The 17,351-nt window shown below is 37.1% G+C and overlaps 2 protein-coding genes across 4 annotated transcripts in view; one reads left to right on the top strand and one right to left on the bottom strand.

The window, feature by feature from the left end:
• Nucleotides 1-6,531, bottom strand: part of LOC121375346 (ubiquitin-like protein 3) — a 41,000-nt gene extending 34,469 nt beyond the window's left edge. Inside the window, exon 1 of the mRNA XM_041502756.1 lies at nt 6,208-6,531. Within this exon, the coding sequence (XP_041358690.1) occupies nt 6,208-6,237 (30 nt within the window). The 5' untranslated portion in view covers nt 6,238-6,531. The remainder of the gene's footprint in view (nt 1-6,207) is intronic.
• Nucleotides 6,532-9,818: 3,287 nt separating this feature from the next.
• LOC121375426 (syntaxin-binding protein 4-like) overlaps nt 9,819-17,351 on the top strand; it is a 44,500-nt gene continuing 36,967 nt past the window's right edge. For all 3 annotated transcript variants that reach the window (XM_041502873.1, XM_041502874.1, XM_041502872.1), the window contains exons 1-4: nt 9,819-9,904; nt 11,463-11,550; nt 13,310-13,380; nt 16,520-16,615. In XM_041502873.1, coding sequence (XP_041358807.1) covers nt 11,477-11,550; nt 13,310-13,380; nt 16,520-16,615 — 241 coding nt within the window. In that variant the 5' untranslated portion in view covers nt 9,819-9,904; nt 11,463-11,476. The remainder of the gene's footprint in view (nt 9,905-11,462; nt 11,551-13,309; nt 13,381-16,519; nt 16,616-17,351) is intronic.

Here is a 17,351-nt window from a genome sequence, read left to right as displayed (position 1 = left end):
CTACGCTATGTTTCGCAGAAAGATTTTGTTTATGAGCCTGAGGTTTTCCGAAGTTACATTGTGCTGGAACGTTTTCATTTCTTAAGGAATATACCGAGTCTACTATACCAAACACCCAGTCGTCACTGCCAACGATGTCAATAACAGCAACCATTGCCTGTGCATGTGCGAGTATTAAATAGGAATGGTGGTCAACTCGCCCAAGTGTTTGGACAACTCGCCCCAAACTTTACTGTCTGTAAATAACTGTGACAAAATAAAAAATTGACGTCTAGAACTTTGGGTGTCATTTTATTTATTATTTTACAGTGAAACTTGGCTATTACCACCGCTTATTAAATGGTTTTATATTGGGGAGATCTTAATATCGGAAAAATAATAAACTATTACAATGAACTGTAAAGCCTAATTTAACAACGTTTGTGAGTTTGTCCCTTACCTGTATTTCCTTAAAGGAATGATCAGGCAAGGCTTTTGGACTCCCAACTGATGTGTATATTTAACAATATTTAATGCACATTAGCTTAAAATGTTGGTATATTAATTTTTAAAATGGTAAAGATATCAGATTCGAGACTAAACAGTGTGGGGAGAGTTGATTTTGGGGCGAGTTGACCCACTCCCATTAAATAGTGATAAGTATGCCTTTAACTTTTGTTTATGTTTATTTCTCTAGTGGATGTGATTATTGTTTGTATAGATTGCCGTCAGCTTAGTATTTTTTTTTAATTCCTCGTTTTAATTTTTAATTTTAATTTTAGGTGGTCATAAAAACACCTTATTCATTCCAAGACCGAACCTTGGTCAAACATTCCAGATGTTTGATTGTGTGGGTCCCGTGACAACATAATAATTAGAATTTAATTACAACAGTTTGTAATAAAACTAAAACAAGTTGTTTTCATCTTGTGTGGTAATATTATTGTTTGTATGACAGGATAACATGTTTTTAAAGTGCAATTAAAGTAAATTCCCCAGGGCTGCACTTGCTCAGTACTCACCCGCTCAATCACTGGCTTATTTACTCACTCATTCACAGGTTTCCCCAGGGTCGTTAGGCGTAGTGGCCCTACATGCCTTGGTCCGTAAAGTAAGCGCTTTGACGGCGTGGAAGCACCTTAAATCAACTGCCAATAGGCCTTGATTTGAAGTGCTTTAGAAAAAAAATTTCCACAAGTATGAGCGTGGCAGTCAACTACCTCTTGCAAACAACTTGTGTACCAGTATATCAAGCACACCTAATTACTATGACAGGTAAAACACTTCCTAAATACCTAACAATGGACCAGTCATTTGCTCACAACTGGTGTTTAGTAATTTTATCACATCTACTAGGACCGCTAATCCGTCAGGAAGGCGCTTACACTTAATGGGATTCTCGTGCCGAGCAATCAAGCTTCAAGGCCGATCAAAGAAGACGCCCATTGACAGAATTAACTGTACCATTTAACTGAATAAACGATAGGTGAAGCACTTTTTAAAAGTACAGTTAAGTTTGCAATCAATCATTTCTATCCTAACACCCCCTTCCCAAAACTCCCACACACTGAAAACATCTAAGGCTTGCGCTATTGGTAGTCAGATTAGCCATTGGCTAATTAAAAATTATTTTTAAAAAAATGGCTAATAAAATTTGCAAGTGGCTAAAATTTTGGCTAAACCATTTTCTATCTTCTGATGTGAACAAACAGTTACATAATCTATCCGACAGCTCAAACATAATAATAATATTCAATTAGCTTAATAGCTTAAAATCAACCTGTGTCAAAATAGTTTTTGACATCGTTTGGCGATTTTTTAGTATTATTTTATTTTAATATTTAACCAATTTCTATTTAGGCTTCAACAAGTATAAATTTGATCTGTTGATGATATTTTAAAACCTTGATATAATTTAACCAACATTTATTAACGTTAGTTTCGATTCGTTGGAAATTAGAAATTCTGTCAAATGCTATTCATAGTGACAAGAGCACAATTTTCTCGTGACTGTGGTACAAGATCTCACACACCGCGGTGCATGATCGTAGTATGTGGTACATGGCATGCTCTTGTGACAGACAAAATGGGTTATATCTAAATCAGTCTTACGGTAGCTACATAGGTACTTTCACGTGAGCCAGATGAGGCTATGTATTGGCATGCTCGGACAGTCACAAAGTTAATATCAGCGGTCATTTTGTCCGACACTAAGTACAGTCGATAGAATGTCATCACGTTTGATATTAACCTTTAGACTACTGGATTAATTTTTAAGAAAAACCATGTTGAGTGGGTACAAGTTTATAATTTTTACTCACATATATTCACTTAAATGTTTTATAAATACATGAAATAAAGTTCATATACGATTCGGTAAGTATTATTTTCGTGTCTTTTTTGGTAATTTTAGATCGGCTAATGGTGATTAAAATTAGGCAAAAAAATTTTAAAAGTTGCGTTTACTTACGGGCATTTGTGGCCAGCTGTCCAGTATTTATGTCCATTATTCCCGATAACAGTGGTTTTCTGACCAGAATTTTTTTTTAAACCCGAACTACGATTCATATTGCAATATTTGGTAATTTTCGTTGTTGGTAAAATGATCAAATTTATTATCAAATTAGCTGTCACAATCAGCTATCGATCCCTGAAAATGACTGCGACGTGCCGCCATTGTTGTCAAGCGAAAATACTTGCTGAAACCACTTTTTGAACTTAAAATTTCAAGGTATTTTCAATTGAAAAAATCAAAACAAAAGCCACCATTTGGGAAAAAAATCTTTTTTCTTTAATTATATTTCCGTTTCCAGTGAGTGTCGTGTGCAAAACGGCGGGAAATATGAATTGGGGAATGCACTGTATACAGTGTACAGTATATCGACTGACGTAACGTCGGGCGAGATATCTCGCCTGCGGTACTCAGAAGGTTAATAGACCTGATTCAGTCTGAAAGAAGCTATATACAAGTGTTAACTCCGAGGAGAATCTGCAATCGGCTGATTTACTCTGATTGGCTTGGAATAGCTATAAGAGAGATTTTCATTACACCCGCCAAACGAAATTTGAAATAATTAAGTCATGGGAAATCCCGAATGTTTTTATGCGTGTAGTGTTTTACATTTAAAACATGTTTAAGATGAGACATTGTTTAAAAAAATAAAGAAAAAATAGGACATGTTTATTTTGTTTTGGGGGTGGGGGACGGAACTCTTACTGTGGCTGAAACTCGGGAGAGTCCCTTTAATTTCCTAACGGCATATGATTTTGTGCATGTAGCGAAATGAATGCCAGACAACTCGGCCCGGAGGACAACTCGGCCCAGAGTTCTGAGACAACCCGGCCTGGAGTCCAGAGACAACTCGGCACATGGACAATCTTGTCTATTGTTGAACAATATTGTTGAACAAGTGTTGTTTTTTAAATTGAAGTATTCTCACAGAAATAAAAGAATGTGTTTTTTGTTAAATTGATAATCCATTTATCTTTGAAGATAGTTTCCACTGTTTGAATAATTTGTTTTTGTTCTACAGTCGGTGACCTAAACATTGGAGATGATCCCAGAAAAAACATGCAAAAGTTATTTATCGTTTAACAACACTCGCGGATATAGCCTTGTTCGCTTCCAACCTTATGTCGCGAAATTAATACGCACACACTATTTTCCAGTTTGAAGTGTGCTTAAAGTAATGTCTAGATTTTCGAGTAAACCATAAAGGAAAACACAAACAAAATACAGTCATAATTCAATTTATTGAAAGTTGTATTAGAATATTCATTTTAAAAGGTAACTTGGTAACTAACACTGATCAGAAACAAAAATATTCAGAAATAATTATTAGTAGCCAAGTTGTTCCATTTGGCCAACTCATAAACATAAATCTTGAGCGACTAATCTGTTTTCTTTTGAAATATTTTAATGACAATAAAATTCACAAAAAGATTCACTCAACAGGCACAACCTATGTATACAAGCTGTCCTTGATGGCGACTAATCGTTAATTATTTTATGTAACTTCAATAGATGGCGACTAATCGCGTTATTTCTATAGTACAATACTTCTAGAATCCCATCCGACACTACGATATGCGCCTACGACATACACAATTGTCATTCTTAATGCAGGGGTTTCCCTAGAGCGATAAGCCGACACGGCCCGTGCTCCCTTAGCCAGCCAAGTAAGCGCCTTCATGTCTTGAAGCGCCTTAACTGCAGGACCGTGTCGGCTTAATTTGTAACATGTATACAAAACAATGGAGCTGTGATCCGTAACGTCATTCACCACACATTATCACACTTCCATTTGGTATCTCTGCAATTCTTTAGTTGTTCACTTTGAGGTCCATTGATCGCACCGTTTGTGGGCTTGTGCTGGTCATGTGGTACTGGTGATCGGCTACTACTAATCCGCCAGATAACTGCTTGTTGTAATAATGTCTGTATGCTTGGGAATTACGCATCAAGACAAATCAAAGAAAATACCTATTAATTGAATAAACATCTTTGAAGGTGAAATTCTTGAGTAAAACATGTCACCATTATTTTAATTTTGTAAAGTCTGAACCAAAGTAATAAAAACAAACCGACACTGCATGTCAATTTGAATACACATGCCAGTTCAGGGCCGAAAGACATGTCGGCTATCCCAAGGGCTGAGTTCAACCAGACCGAGCGAAAACAAAACGTTTGCTACACTGGTTTGTGCGCATCATGTTAAACCAAATGGACACGACGGACACCAATCAAATAGTTCGCGAACGTTAGGAAGAACGTTCGTTGGCTGAACTGAGGAAAGCTCTCGGTGTAATATACGTCATGCTTCAGAGTCAGCTGACACCCACGTGTCAAGAGACATCATTGCGGACATGAACAATACGATTACACGGAAGTAAATCTTGATGTAAATGTGTAGAAAAACACTAGTTGTTTGCATCAATGAATACCTAACTGCAGTTTCGTTATTTCCTTTGTCTTTGTTAATTTTGTACCTATGGTCGAGAGCACGCACTGAGATCGCGATCGCAGGAAATGAACATGCAGTATTTATACAAATTGCAGTTAAACATACACTGAATTAGTTTACAATAATCATATTTGTTAGATAATGCTAGATATGTATTTGTTAAACTGTGAGGTGACAAGCATTTAACACGACGCTGAAATGCAAATTATGAAATTGTTGGGGGTGGGGAATTGATGGGTTATTTTTTTTAAAAGTTTTAACCCCCCCCCCCCCAAAAAAAAACCCAACATGATTTGATGGATTGAAGGCAAACACTTAACTGTTTTCAACCCACTACCCCACTTCTTTTGGCTTGATTTTTGTGTTATGATGATGCTATATATGTAAGCGCCTTAAAACAATCCTGGGGAAAGGCCCGTTAATGGTGACCATATAGTTAGCGGTATCTATCAGTATAATGCATTATTATTACTATAGTACAATACTTCGACACTACGACATGGCCAACTATCATACTTAACACGCATATAATGTGTCACAGCATGCCCCATCTATCAATCTAATATTGTAATAACTCGGCCACGAGGCCGAGTTGTCTTGGACAACTCGGGCCCCGTGGCCGAGATGTCTGGGCCGAGTTGTCCCCCGGTCCGAGTTGTCTGGTCCCCTAGCGAAATGATCAAAGGGAACATGCAACTATGTAACTAAACGTTTTTGAGACTGCACTCACTTTGTAGCACTGCAGTGCCTACAAAGTGTCGACATTGTATCGACTGCGATGCCGATTTCAAACGAATACATTGTATCTTTCTGACACCAGCAATAAGGCTTATTTACTTCCAAAAACAGTGATACTTTAAAAAAAAAAATTCTGACAGACGATTACAGCTTTTGAGCCAACGATCTGTCGTTTATGTTGATATTGGTTTTGCATAACCGACAGACGAAGGACAAAATCGTTCGTGCCAAATTTTATGCCCTGCTGGGACATTTGGAAGTCTTTCCCACCTTTTTAGTGAGTACATTCATATCTCTCGTGTCATCATATGCATACAATTTGTATGGGGTTGTCATGAGTCTCAGACTGTAGTAGTCTTGAGTCCATACTAAAAGATTTATAAGCATGGACCTGATGGGGGCTGGATTATCATCATCATGGATACATGTCACGATGTTTGTTTACAAGTTCAAACACAAGTGTCAAATGCGTGGCTCTACAAATGATGTGTTCCTAACTTATTAGTTAACTTGATATATTACTCACCTTATCAGCAGGTATCTGACGACTGCCCATTGTGTCAAGATGTAATCCAAGAGAAAAAATTACAATATTTCTTCTCAAGATTTGTATCAAATTACACACATGACGGACAGTCCAAAAACTCGCCCAACACAAGAGGTTATTATTTCGACATCATTGATGAATATATATCAATGTTATTTCCATTTTTACATAGTCTATAACTATTTTAATCCACTAGCTTTTTGCAAAATCGTTTTATAAGAACTTCAATAATGGAAGGAATCATTTATGTTTTCTTCCTTCGATTAATTTTCTATGTTATGGCGGATTGCACAGATTTCTGGGTAACTGACAGACGTCACATCCCAACTTCCTGTTCGATATTAGACTGTCCTTCTGTCATATTACTCGCTGCGCTTCACCTCATTCAAGCAACGCAGGACAAGAAACAGGAAAGAAGAACAGTCTACTTTGATTACCAAAGTCCTACTTTCTAAAATACAATAATACAATACAAGACAGATTGTTTTGTTTAACGACACCACTAGAGCACATTGATTTATTAATCATCGTTTTTGTTTTTTGTTTTTACTTGTAGTCTTAGAGGAAACCCTTTAGTATCCTTTAGTAGCAATGGTCGTTTGTATGCACTTTGTCTTAGACAGGACAGCACATACCACGGCCTTTGATATACCAGGCATAGTGCACTGGTTGGGGACGGGAAAAAACCCATTTAGAAATGGGTCCACTGAGGTAGTTCGATCCTACGATGCAAGCACCTCGGGCGAAAGCTCTACCGACTGATCGAGCTGGATTCGGCACGACACCCATGATACAAGACAGAGACGAAGAGATATTTTAACATTGGCTTACATTTAGTCAGGATTCTAGAAATGTATACAGGGTGGGTTGTGCGATTTTGTAAATTATTTATTTGTTGTTGTTGTTGTTGTAATATGTTCGTTAGAAAGATCAAATCCAAGGGGCCGCGGAACGGGGTGGGGGCAGATCATAGTCCCTCTTCTACTTTTCCGTTATTGTGCACAAAATGCTGAAAATGGCATATTTTAACACCTGAAAAGTGAAATTCAACATTTTCTCCTGGGACCATGCCCCTGAACCGCCATGCAATAAAAGGGCCAGGCTCTTAAATTTCTCTCTCCGTGTTATGAGACTAACATGCCAGATCCCCACTTCCAAATCGCAATGAAGCTCGTGGCGGGGGGGGGGGGGGGGGTCTGGGGGCCCGCCCCACGAAAATTTAGAAAAACTGACCCCTTCTAGGGCTATTCTGAGGTGTTTTCTGCTGGCTAGTCGAGCTGCTTTCACAGGAATGTAAAAAATCGGGATATGAATTTTTTTTTCGCCTTGAGCAGGGGGTCGACCCCAACCCCCCCCCCCCCCCTGCGCACGCGCCTGCAGTGCCCCCACTTTCAAATGCACTCCGCGGCAGTCGCTTTCTCAATTATTATATTTTCTTGAAGAGCATGACTCGACCCCCGCCCCCTATAAACTTCGGACCTTCCGCTAAAATTACTGCACATGCGTCTGCGCGGGCCCTGAAATCCCCTCACTGGACCTATTCTTTCTTTCTGTCCGAATCAGTGCTCCACTAGTGGTATACAGTAGCCACCCCCATCCCCAACATTTTTGCGACGGTTATATTTTTATTAGGCCTATATTTTTTCGTGTTTTTTTGTTGTTGTTTACTTTGGAGAATCCGAGGAATCCCTTCGGGAACGTATGTCATTGGGCCCCCCCCCCCCCCCAAATGGATTTTCTGGATCCGCCACTGGTATACCTAAAGCAGTGGTATATATGTGCTGCCCTGTCTGTGCACGGAATAGTGCATATAAAAGAGTCCTTGCTGCTAATGTAGCGGGTTTCCTCTGAAGACTACGTGTCGCAGTTACCAATCGATATCTTTTATGATGTCGCTAAAAAACCCACCTAAAAACCCGGTTTAATGTGTTAATATTACATAATTATTAGGCCGATTATTTAAACAGGTTTATCCATGCGCATGGTGGATTTCCAAGCACGTGTTCGGGGAGGGGTGGGTTCGGTCGTCGAAATCCCCCCTGCTCAAGCAAAATGTTCTTTTAAAATATATTTCCCAGGGAAACATGATGTCGACCCCCCAACCCCATTCCCACCCTTAAACCTCTTCGCTACGCGAGTCTGGTTTCAAATATAATATATAAATTATGGAACAGTTGCAAATTGGGCTATTTCTCGTACCAGCCAGTGCACCACGACTGGTATATCAATGGCTGTGGTATGTGCAATCCTGTCTGTGGGATGGTGCATATAAAATATCCCTTGCTTTTAATGGAACAATGTAGCGGGTTTCCTCTCTAACACTATATGTCAAAATTACCAAATGTTTGACATCCAATAGCCGATCATTAATAATTCAATGTGCTCTAGTGGTGTCGTTAAACAATGCAAACTTTGGTTGCAAATTACTTAATTCTGTAGGTGATGGTTATTTAAACAAATTCATTAAAATAAATTTAAAATGATGACGACGACGATGACAACGATGATGATAAATAAATAAATAAACAAACAAACAAATGTTTACCTAACCTGAATAAAAATCGATCGTATACTGTCCACACCGCAAAATAATGACTAATTTAATTAGGCTTTTGTGACGACACCTCAGCTCCCCCCCCCCCCCCCCCCCCCCAGCCACATGTATACATGTACATGAAATTTTTGTCCTGTTTTGGCTTGTCTTGTTCTTGCTTTGCTTTGCTTTGCTTTGCTTTGTTGTGTGTTACTTTTGTTTGTTGGTTTGGGGGGTTTTTTCCCTATCTTTTTAATTCATTTTTTAAGTTGTTGTTTTTTTCACCCCCACTCCTACCCCGAAACACTGGTCTGAGTCAAACGTTTTAACCCAAAATAATATTTTAGCTCGATAGCCCGAATCGTTTTATTTACTATTTATTATACTTAAGTAAAATAATGCATTCATTCACTCACTCACTCACTCACTCACTCACCCACTCACTCACTCACTCACTCACTCACTCACTCACTCACTCACTCACTCACTCACTCACTCACTCACTCATTCATTCACTCATTCACTCACTCATTCACTAATTAATTAATTCATTCATTCATTCATTCATTCCAGGCGCGGTTCCAGGATGTTTTAATAGACTGGGCCCAAAAACCGTTGTTGTTTTTGAAAATATAATTTTAAGGTCCTTGAGAGGAGGATATTTGACAAAAATATGGGTTGGGAAATGGGGGATTTGCTGCCCATTGGGTCCCGCCTGAATCCGCGCCTGCATTCATTCATTCATTCATTCATTCATTCATTCATTCTCATTCATTCATTATTGTTAGTAAAATAAAATAAAATTATATTTTTTTATATATTTTTTTTAAACATTATAAGAAGATAAAGAACAAACATAAACTTGCAGTACAGCATTTCAAAGAACTGCAGTTACGGTGGTACAATGCATTAATTGTAAGGTGGCTTTTGACGTACACGTAAACGTTACTGATGTAATTTCACTCACATAAATTTACTACGTTTTATTTTAATGTCACACATCTCTAATTTATTTCATTAGTCGAAGTAATTATATTGTGTGGTGAACCTATATAGGAGTAGTTGTTTAACAAGTAAATTGTTTATAGATGATACACGCTTGGCTCATCAATATCTGAACAGATGTCGGGATTGAGATTCAGTGTAAATATTCATTTGGAGAAACTCTCATATTTCTTACATTATTTGTTTAACACTCGCAGGTTTTGTAATCAGATGTGAAGCCAGGGATATATTTCGCCCATTATGATCACAGTTTTGTTCAGTAATTAGCTTCACAGCCTTCAGTCTTTGTATACGTACAGCTGTACGCCAAATGTTTTTGTGCACCTTATAAGTTATATAACGGGATTAGCGGATCGGGGGTGGGGGGGGGGGGGGGGGGGGGGTCCCAGGGGTCCATTTTGAAAACCGACCATAACCATTAAGGGGTAACGTGACTATATTAACTGTTCTGTGTAAAAGGAGAGATCAGTCATCACATTTGGACCCCCCCCCCCCTTCAGAAATCCTGCATCCGCGCCTGCTAGTGCTAGTGTTACTCCAGTATTACTATGAGTCTATGTCATACATCTGTATTTGATTTAAACTACTAGTATTTAATTCATAATCATTAACAAGTTGTTTGGACAAATACAGATAGTAGTTTTACCTCTGACCCTACTTTCTAGTCAGGATCTGATGATTGACCCCGATGATCTTTGACCCTAGTTGATTGATATGAGTCTATTTGACCCTAGTTGATTGATATCTCTGAATGTATCAGTACATTTAGCCTAGCAACTACCCATGACAATCAGCAATGCTGTGAAGTTTTAATTCTCAGTGGCACTATTTTATCATGCACTAGTATATTCATTTTCTTTTCTTTGGCATGTTTTTTACGATGGATATTTTCTTAATAGTAGCTGAGTAGGCCTACTCTGTCATCCTAGAACTAGACGGACATATGGACGGTATGATCGCTCTCTGCCGTCACTAAAGCGAAAATGTGGAATGGCTGACTACCTGTACAATACCATAGACAGATTCCTGAGCATTCTAATACAACAAAAATTCTAAGTTTGACACTCAACACCTATGCATTGGTCATTTTTGAGTTGCCGATAACAGATATTTTACATAGCAACCACTAATACACACACTACAGGAAGAAACCCGTTGGCACCCCTTTTCAATAATGTTCCGGTTAAATACATAGTTGCTGACAGGTTTCTTCCTGTAGTGTGTGTATTAGTAGTAAATAAGCAAAATATTTGTTATATGTATATATGACCATACTAGAACATGCTAGATCAGTGAACCATGCCATTCCCACATTGAAGGAAAACTATGAAATAAAGAACCAGCAATTAAACATACTCGGAGGTGTGAGACCAAACCTTTGGCACATCTTAATGGTCTAGTGACATTTACTGGCAATGTTGGTGGATACTGCTGCTTACTGGCCATGGTTGAATGAACTCTGAGCAAGTTATACATTTTCTTCTAGTTAAATGATCAGTTGCAAAAAATTATGTCCGGTCAAGTGTAGCAAATTTATATACTGTCGAATGCCCTTTAAATAAATGTTTGAGACACAAATGGCAGCATAGTTATATATGTGTAAAAATAAAACTGTTTATGGCAGCATATAATTATTTTTTTTCATTTATACTTGCATTATTATTTTCATTTTATTTATAAATTTCATGATCAGCAGAATATGTGAAGATAATGTCAGTAACAGTGACGGTAAGAGAATCTGAAAACCTGCAGAGCACCGGACTTCAGTCTGACGAAAACACAAAGTAAGTTAAACTTACAATATGTGTGTGTGTGTGTGGGGGGGGGGGGGGGGATGCCCTAATGTTCTGATTGATGAAGGTCTGCTGCAACAAAGTACAGGGATGTCTGAAGGAATTTGACATTAGAGTGGTGGAGAGGGTGGGTGTGGGAGGGGTTCCCCCCTCTTGCAGATGGGGCTGTGGGGGGGTCCCGCTTTAAACATTTTCAACAATATTTTCTGGTGATATTGTCAGAATATTAAACAGAACACTGAAATATGTACGAGTATGTGACACCTAGAATTTTCAGAAAGTTGCCAGTCACGATTCGTTATAACTTGCAAGTTATTTGTATTATACTAGCATTTGCAGTTAGAGAATGCAATGTTCACTAAACTTTCACAATATCGATAGGGTGAATTTTGATTTGTTTTAAGGAAAATTAAGACTTTAAATTGAATTTTTTTTTGCCAAAATATTGGGTGGTGGCTACCCATGTCAACTCAGTTCTGCTACCCCTTTATTAGGTTATAGATTCATATATACTGACATCCAAAAGAAACCCTACCAAGACTGAGAGACTAAGCCTACTGAAGTAAAAACTAAACATGTTGCTTATTCAAAAGATATATGTTTATTCATGTGAGTGGAGTTTTTGCATTTTGTGAAACAAATTTCATTCCATAAAAGCAGAAACATTTAACCATCATTTCATTACCATTATATAAATTATAAAGGAATTTAAATAATTTTTTAATAATTAAATTTCCGTTACATTTATTACAATTTAACGCCATTCCATTGATCCAGACATAGCATGTGAGTTTGTTCCTTTTTTGATGAACATAAAAATAATGTTGTCAGGGAATGTCATTACGGTACCTGATGATGCCACCTTTGCTGATACTTTGTCTTACTGAGCATTATAGTTTAAGAAAGAAAAAAGATTCAAAATAAAATATCAACTTTTAGTGTTATTATTAGTAAGTATGTTTAAAATTTAGCTATAAGTATTGTCTGTTATTTCTTTTACATTCATCTGGGTATCCACAAAATTATGTGAGAACGGCTTTATGGAACAGCCTTTTTTGTTTATATCTTGAAGAACGTATTTTGAAAGAAATAACAGACAATCCTTACATGATATTAAAGTTTCTTTTGAATAGTAGTATACATATAGATGTCCTGGTAAAATGTAGATAAAAGGGTCCAGTACATTCATATTTGCTCTCCCCCCCACCCCCACCCCCACCCCCAGGTCCAGACCATATGCTATGCTCCTGATTAAGTGCTCTGAAACTTTGTCAATAATGCACGTAATTAATGTGACATCTTTTTATGACCAAATTGTAATTAGTAGTGATTGAGTGATTGCTGGTCATTGCAACATGAGTTAGTTTAAAGGTTAGTGTCAGAGTTAGAATGTTTGGTATATTAGACTTTCTGAATTTAACAGACTTTTGGAATGTACCGGTAGATGTTAGACCAAGTATACCATGTATATATGTATAGGTTGGGGAACTTCAAATGAACAGCCTTTTCATGAGTTTTGTTTTTCATATTTACTGTACTCATTCAGATAATTGTTCAGCATTAATTACCAGGAGAAATTTCCTTTATTTTTGCAGTCCCTTTTTATTGTTGGTAATGATTAATTTTAAAGCTTTCCACTTCGCCTCATAAAAGATGGTTTTTGTAAAATTTTATGCTTTGTTGACAAATTTATACAAGTCCATGCATGTTTTTATATTTTATATAATTGTTGGTGTTTTATAATTTTTAGAAATACTGATGATGTTGATGATTACAGAGAAGTTGAAGTGGTTGAATTTGATAACTGTTCACAAGGTTTGGGTAAGTAATTACTTCATATAACATACCAGCTCTACGATATAGTTGGACCTTAAAGATGTGTAAGTCATTACTTCATATAATGTACTTTCTCTACCCTACAGTCCAATCTTAAAGATGTGTAAGTCATTACTTCATATAATGTACTTTCTCTACCTTATAGTCCAACCTTAAAGATGGGTAAGTAATTACTTCATATAATGTACTTTCTCTACCCTACAGTCCAATCTTAAAGATGGGTAAGTAATTACTTCATATAATGTACTTTCTCTACCCTACAGTCCAACCTTAAAGATGGGTAAGTAATTACTTCATATAATGTACTTTCTCTACCCTACAGTCCAACCTTAAAGATGGGTAAGTAATTACTTCATATAACATACCAGCTCTACGATATAGTTGGACCTTAAAGATGTGTAAGTCATTACTTCATATAATGTACTTTCTCTACCCTACAGTCCAATCTTAAAGATGTGTAAGTCATTACTTCATATAATGTACTTTCTCTACCCTACAGTCCAATCTTAAAGATGTGTAAGTCATTACTTCATATAATGTACTTTCTCTACCTTATAGTCCAATCTTAAAGATGGGTAAGTAATTACTTCATATAATGTACTTTCTCTACCTTATAGTCCAATCTTAAAGATGGGTAAGTAATTACTTCATATAATGTACTTTCTCTACCCTACAGTCCAATCTTAAAGATGGGTAAGTAATTACTTCATATAATGTACTTTCTCTACCCTACAGTCCAACCTTAAAGATGGGTAAGTAATTACTTCATATAATGTACTTTCTCTACCCTACAGTCCAACCTTAAAGATGGGTAAGTAATTACTTCATATAACATACCAGCTCTACGATATAGTTGGACCTTAAAGATGTGTAAGTCATTACTTCATATAATGTACTTTCTCTACCCTACAGTCCAATCTTAAAGATGTGTAAGTCATTACTTCATATAATGTACTTTCTCTACCTTATAGTCCAATCTTAAAGATGGGTAAGTAATTACTTCATATAATGTACTTTCTCTACCCTACAGTCCAACCTTAAAGATGGGTAAGTAATTACTTCATATAATGTACTTTCTCTACCCTACAGTCCAGTCTTAAAGATGGGTAAGTCATTACTTCATATAATGTACTTTCTCTACCTTATAGTCCAACCTTAAAGATGGGTAAGTAATTACTTCATATAATGTACTTTCTCTACCCTACAGTTCAATCTTAAAGATGGGTAAGTAATTACTTCATATAATGTACTTTCTCTACCCTACAGTCCAACCTTAAAGATGGGTAAGTAATTACTTCATATAATGTACTTTCTCTACCCTACAGTCCAATCTTAAAGATGGGTAAGTCATTACTTCATATAATGTACTTTCTCTACCTTATAGTCCAATCTTAAAGATGGGTAAGTAATTACTTCATATAATGTACTTTCTCTACCATACAGTCCAATCTTAAAGATGGGTAAGTAATTACTTCATATAATGTACTTTCTCTACCTTATAGTCCAACCTTAAAGATGGGTAAGTAATTACTTCATATAATGTACTTTCTCTACCTTATAGTCCAATGTTAAAGATGGGTAAGTAATTACTTCATATAATGTACTTTCTCTTCCTTATAGTCCAATCTTAAAGATGGGTAAGTCATTACTTCATATAATGTACTTTCTCTACCCTACAGTCCAACCTTAAAGATGGGTAAGTAATTACTTCATATAACATACCAGCTCTACGATATAGTTGGACCTTAAAGATGTGTAAGTCATTACTTCATATAATGTACTTTCTCTACCCTACAGTCCAACCTTAAAGATGGGTAAGTAATTACTTCATATAATGTACTTTCTCTACCCTAGTCCAACCTTAAAGATGGGTAAGTAATTACTTCATGAATAGAACATAATTTCTCAACCTTATAGTCCAACTTTAAAGATGATAAAAACTGATGACAATGTTATATTGTGGTCACATGCAGATGACTCCCTATACCCATTTAGTAGGAATATTTAGGAATTCCAAGCCTTTAGATTGTCACAGTTTGAAAATACATTCCCCAGCCTTAAGTTGGATGGTGCATGTGGTTCCAATCCTCTTAGTAGAGGTTGATTTATAGATCTGTCAACATAAGAACTGGGTGAGTTCTGGAGACAAAATGCAGTAACTCGGTCAGGACTTGTAACACTTCAACTGTTTGTGGCTGTTAAGCCCCAGTCACATATACACGATTTTTGCCCCGAATGGCCACAAATAACCCCGATCCTATCCTGCCACGGTTGCTCCCAAATTGTAACCAAAATCGGCATGAATCGGCTACATTCATGACCTCTCTATGACTACTCATGACTGCTATAAGATAATACTGAGATTACACTATGTTCTTGAAGCCGATTCATTACAAATTGCTACAACTTAGTATGCCTTCACTACGGTACCTTGATGAACATAATACGACTCATCATGATTTATCCGGAATGCACCTTGAATTACTACAACTGTACTAAAACTCCTCATGACTGCCTCCCGGTTTACTCCGATGTCTGCAAGACTTGTACAAAAAAGCCTGGTGATCAGCCAAGTCCCACGGTTACTCCCAACTATCACGACTGTGTCTATGGTGCACCTACGGATATGCACAATGCACTAACAAATGCTTTAAGAATGCGTCATGAATTGAAAAAATTCCAAGAATACGCCCGACAGTTTTGAACATGATTGAAACTGCCGGGTGCCTATCCAGACATTCCAAGAATACTAAAGAATGACCAGGAAGCCGCTAGGGTCTCACTACGCATATCCAAGGATAACCCTGATTTTTCAAGTCGTGGCCATTTGGGGCAAAACTCATGTATATGTGACTGGGGCTTTAGGTCCAGGATGTAACAACTTGTTTTGTGTTAATAATTCAGTTTTAAATGTTGATCCCATGTCGAAACTTGAAAATGTTTAGGTAATTGTTTGGTGAAAAAAAAACATATTACAGGGTAACCATATTAGTTATCATATTGGATTAAACTGAACACTTTTTTTGGTCACTGTTAAAAATAAAAATCAGTAAAATTGTATGTAATTGATCTTTTTTCTTATATTTGTCTGTGACAATTTCATGTGATTAATTGCCGAATGCAGGTCTGAAGATATTTGGTGGATCGAGTATCGATGTCACAGAACAGTACGGTATATTTGTGAAGAGAATTCTTCCTGGTGGACTGGCAGAGACACATAGTAAGCTACATTGTAGAACGGTTTTGTTTTAATAACACCACTAGAGCACATTGATTTATTAATCATCAGCTGTTAAATGTCAGCCATTTGGTAATTTTAACATACAGTCTTAGAGAGAGAGAAAACCTGCTTCATTTTTTCCATTAGTAGCAAAGGATGTTTTATATGCACCATCCCACAGAAAGGATAGTACACACTACAGCCTTTTTGATATACCATTTGTGGTGCACTGGATAAAACAAGGGCCCTGCGATGGGGATCGATCCTGACCGACCATGCATTAAGCAAGCAGTCTACCACTGGGCTACATCCTGAATGCAGTTTGTAGGCTCATAAAAATGTTGATGATTTTAAGTTTGTTTAAATTTGTTTTGTTTAACGACACCACTAAAGCACATTGATTTAGTAATCATTGGCTAATGGATGTCAAACATTTAGGTAATTTTGACATACAGACTTAATGACGAAACCCCTACATTTTTCCATTAGTAGCAAGGGATCTTTTATATGCACCATCCCACAGACATGATAATGGCCTTTAATATATCAGTCGTGGTGCACTGGCTGGAATGAGAAATAGCTCTATGGGCCCTGCGAAGGGGATTGGTCTTAGACCGACCATACATTAAGCAAGCACTTTACCTCTGGGCTACATCCCGAATTCAGTTTGTAGGCTCATAAAAATGCTGATGAATGTACATGGCCTATAAACTATGATTCTTTGTTATGTAGTTGT

The sequence above is a fragment of the Gigantopelta aegis genome, chromosome 6 (genome assembly GCF_016097555.1).
Source record: "Gigantopelta aegis isolate Gae_Host chromosome 6, Gae_host_genome, whole genome shotgun sequence".
Lineage (NCBI taxonomy): Eukaryota > Metazoa > Mollusca > Gastropoda > Neomphalida > Peltospiridae > Gigantopelta > Gigantopelta aegis.
The sequence above is the reverse complement of the archived record's forward strand: the minus strand, read 5'-3'. Positions and strand labels throughout refer to the sequence as shown.